Here is a 4,214-nt window from a genome sequence, read left to right as displayed (position 1 = left end):
AAATTTATAAAGGATATTATATACAAATAAAAGGAAGATAAATCAAGTAGATATGAGCATAACTAACATATAGGCACCTAACTACCCAAACACAATAAATAAAAAGAAAAAAACTATTAGAACTATGGAGGAAAAAAAAGATAAGTCAACAATTAACAATTGAATATTTTAACACAGTGGTCCCCAGTCCCAGGGCCACAAACCAGTACCAGTCTGTGGGCTGTTAGGAACTGGGTGGCACAGCAGGAGGTGAGGAGTGGCAAGCCAGTGAAGCTTCATCTGTATTTATGGCCACTCTCCATGGCCGGCATCACAGCCTGAGCTCCGCCTCCTGTCAGATCAGGGGTGGCATTAGATTCTCATAGGAGTGGGAACCCTACTGTAAACTGCGCATGCCAGGGATCTAGGTTGCTCACTCCTTATGACAATCCAATGCCTGATGATCTGAGGTGGAGCTGAGGTGGTGATGCTAGCACTGGGGAGCGGCTCAAATACAGATTATCTCTGCTAATGCAGAGAGGTTTGACTGTGCAGAGAGCATAACAAATCAATTGCTTGCAGAGTCATATCAAACCCTATCAGTGAGTGGCAAGTGACAATGCAATAATAATAGAAATAAAGTGCACAATAAATGTAATGCACTAGAATCATCCCAAAACCATCTGCCCCTCCCTTTCCCACCACCCCCACACCCTGTGGAAAAGTTGTCTCCCATGAAACTAGTGCCAAAAAGGTTGAGGACCACTATTTTAAAACATTCCTTTCAAAAACTGGAAAGATCAAGCTGAAAAATAAAATAAATATGATTGTGAGGATTTGAAAAATCTAAGTATAAGCTTAATAGCTTAGATGTCTATATAAAGCACTTTACCTAATAAACGAAGAATAGATGTTTTCTTAGCACATACATAATATTTTTTTAAAAATATCCTGGAATAGGCAATAAATGGGAGCCTCAATAAAATCCATACTATCTATATTATATAGATATGTTATCTGAACATAATGCAATAAACTAAAAATGAATAATTAACAGGTAGTTTCAAATCCAATAAATGTGAAAACTGAAAGTATACTAAATAATCCTTTAGCTAAAAAGAAAGAAAGAAATTATGAAATATATAGGATTCAATAAAAGTAAAAAATTTGTAAGCCACATCTAAAACAGCATTTAATGGAATACTACTTTTAGATTAATTTGTTAGGAAGCATGAATAATCAAAAACAAATGAGCTGAGCTATTGTAATAAAAGTTAGGAAAAAAGTAACTCAAAAATAAAAGAAAAAGGATTTTAATAAAGAAGAGAACAGACATCAATGAATTGGGGAGCAAAAAATAAATTAGATTAATAAATTCTAAGCTACTTCTTTTAAAGATTAATAAATTAGATATATTTCTAGTAAGACCAATCAAGAAAAAGAGGGAGAAAAATATATCAATTAACCAAATACAGAACAATCAAAAAAAAGGTTTAAAAAAATTAAGAGTGTTATAAACAACTCTGTGCCAACAAATTCAAAACCTATGGAGCGGGGGAACCACCTAAGTTCCCAGGGGCAGAGGAGAGAAGGAATAGCAAAGCCGATTCACAAGAAAATAGAAAATCTGAATAAAACAATAAAGAATAATAAAATTGAAATGATAATCCAAAGTCTTCTAAGTCTTCATTTTCCAAAATTCCACAGGCCCAGCTCTAATAGACTTTCAAGGAGCAAATTGTTCCAGAAAACAAAAAAATTATACAAATTTTCCAAGGCTTTTTAAGAGATTAATGTAATCCTGACTCCAAAACCAGATAAAAGTAACACAAAAAAAGGGAATAAAATTCATTTATAAACATGAATGAAAAATTATAAAGAACATGATAGATAATAATTCTACCAGTGCATAAAGTGATCAGGTAGCATTCATATCAGGAATTCAAAAGTGTTTTTGTTAAAAAAATGTATCAGTATTAGTCACCACAGTAATTTTGACTAGATGAAAATATATAACCCTGAAACATGTGATTGAGTTCAATACCTATTATGTAATTCTCAAAAGTGCTCTTAGCAAACTAGCGTAGGAGAGAACTTTTCAACTGTAAATGTTACATATCAAAAATCTTAAACTTAATGGAGAAATCTTATATACAAAAACATTACATTAATGTAGAAAATTTAGGTGTATTTCTATTAAAATTGGAATAAGGAAGAATGTCCACTATCATTGCTATTAATAGTATTTAATGATACTGGAACATTGTGATAATGGAGAGTCGGACCAATAATATAAGAAACAAAATAAATGAAAGAGTATTCGAAATAATCACTGAGTTATTTACAGATGGTATAATAGCAAGATTGTCAGACATTAATAATAGCAAATACATATTTACTTACTCATCACCTACTATGTACCTGGTACTGTGTATACACATAGATCTTTAATTCTCCCATCAACTCTTTTTTAAAAAATTTTTTTATTTGAGCATATTACGGGGGTACAAATGTTTAGGTTACATATATTGCCTTTGCCCCACCTGAGTCAGAGCTTCTAGTGTGTCCATCCCCCAGATGGTGCACAGCGCACCCATTAGGTGTATATATACCCATCCGCTCCTGCCCCTCCCATCTGCCCGACACCCGACGAATGCTACCACTATATGTGCAACTTTTGAAGTACATATTCTATCCCTGTTTAACAGTCAAGGAACCAGGAGCACAGAGAGCTTAAGTGACTTGCTCAAGGCCAAACAGCTCCTTTGTACTGAAGTAGTACTTGAACAGCGGACAGCTCCAGCCCCTGAGGCCATACTCTTAACCACTACACTGCTGCTTCTACAACTCACAAAAACTGGTAGCCTTTCTTTACACCAGCACTACATGTTACACACTAGAATAGGATACCTTTCCTAATAGCAACAAAATTGTAAAATATCTAGGAATTAACCAGTAATACATCAATTCTCTATATAGAAAAACTTAACACTTCAATAAGGGACATAGAAGATGATCCAACCAACTGGAGAACTTAGATGACTTGAATAAATAGAAAAGTATTTCATGCTTTTCACAGAGGCGACACAATAGTATAAAGACACCAATTATCCCCAATTTACTTTTAAATTCAATGCAATCTCAATCAAAATTCAAACTGTATTTATCAGAAATTTTCTAAACTTACTCTAAAATTCACTTAATAACAGTTCACAAATAGTTAAGTCAGCTTTGAAAAAGAAGAGCAAAGTATATCTTAGTGTTTCTAAATATTGAGAGAGTAAAAAGCCATAGCAGTAAAAATAGTATTAATTAGTGCAAAAATAGGAAAATGAAGCAATGGAAGAAAGTAAAATAGGAATATATTCATGTTTGTATGGAAATTTAATATAGAATTAAAGGCAACACCATAAATCAACAGAGGAAATGTGGACTGTTGAGTGGATAGTGCTGGGAAAAATACCTTTCCATGGAGAAAAATAAAACTAGACCATTAGCTAATAGCATAAATAAAGGCAAATTCCAGATGTATTGGAAATTTCATTGTAAAATTTTAATTCATAAAAGTAATAAAATAATAGATGATGTAGGAGACCATTTTTTGTGCCCTGAGCACAAAAGAGAAAACCCTAAAGGCCAACAGCTTTGAAAAAAATACTGAAACTCTTCGGTTATCTGAGAAACGCAAAATACGACAGCAGTGAGATTCCACTTTATACCAACTGCGCTGGCAAAAATTAGAAAGTTAGGTAGTAGAAGATGTTGGTGGGGATGTGAGAATATTAAATTTTTATAAATTGTAGTGTTACAAAATTTCAGAGAACAGCTGGGATTATTTAAATTATGATCATACAATCCAGAAAATTATGCATTTATCATGTGCCTAGAATAATAAATTATAATTAGGCACATACTGTATCTATTCTTATTGTTTGTTCTTAAACACTGCATTTTGTTTCACAGAGCTACAAGTATATTATACAGTGTTTGGTGTTGTATAACAGTTGGCCTCTCACTGAAAATCAACTGACGTTTGTTCAAGCACTAAAAGACTTAGAGAAAAGTGATGCCAAAGGTATGTCATCCTAAATGTTCATACATGCACTTTACATTTTATGTAACTGTTTAATAGTAAATTGACCATGTAATTATTAAAACATATTGCTTATAATTTGTATTCCATATCTTGTGGCATTTCCTTTTATTAATTGATTATATATTTCAACATTTTTACT

General features: G+C 32.8%; 1 protein-coding gene across 1 annotated transcript in view; it reads left to right on the top strand.

Moving 5' to 3' along the window:
• The window catches only part of ADGB (androglobin), a 203,795-nt gene that overhangs the window by 150,791 nt on the left and 48,790 nt on the right, over positions 1 to 4,214 (top strand). The window contains exon 24 of the mRNA XM_012655518.1: positions 3,945 to 4,054. Within this exon, the coding sequence (XP_012510972.1) occupies positions 3,945 to 4,054 (110 nt within the window). The remainder of the gene's footprint in view (positions 1 to 3,944; positions 4,055 to 4,214) is intronic.

This window comes from Propithecus coquereli, unplaced genomic scaffold, assembly GCF_000956105.1.
Source record: "Propithecus coquereli isolate 6110/MARCELLA unplaced genomic scaffold, Pcoq_1.0 Scaffold48, whole genome shotgun sequence".
NCBI classification, from domain to species: Eukaryota; Metazoa; Chordata; class Mammalia; order Primates; family Indriidae; genus Propithecus; species Propithecus coquereli.
The sequence above is the reverse complement of the archived record's forward strand: the minus strand, read 5'-3'. Positions and strand labels throughout refer to the sequence as shown.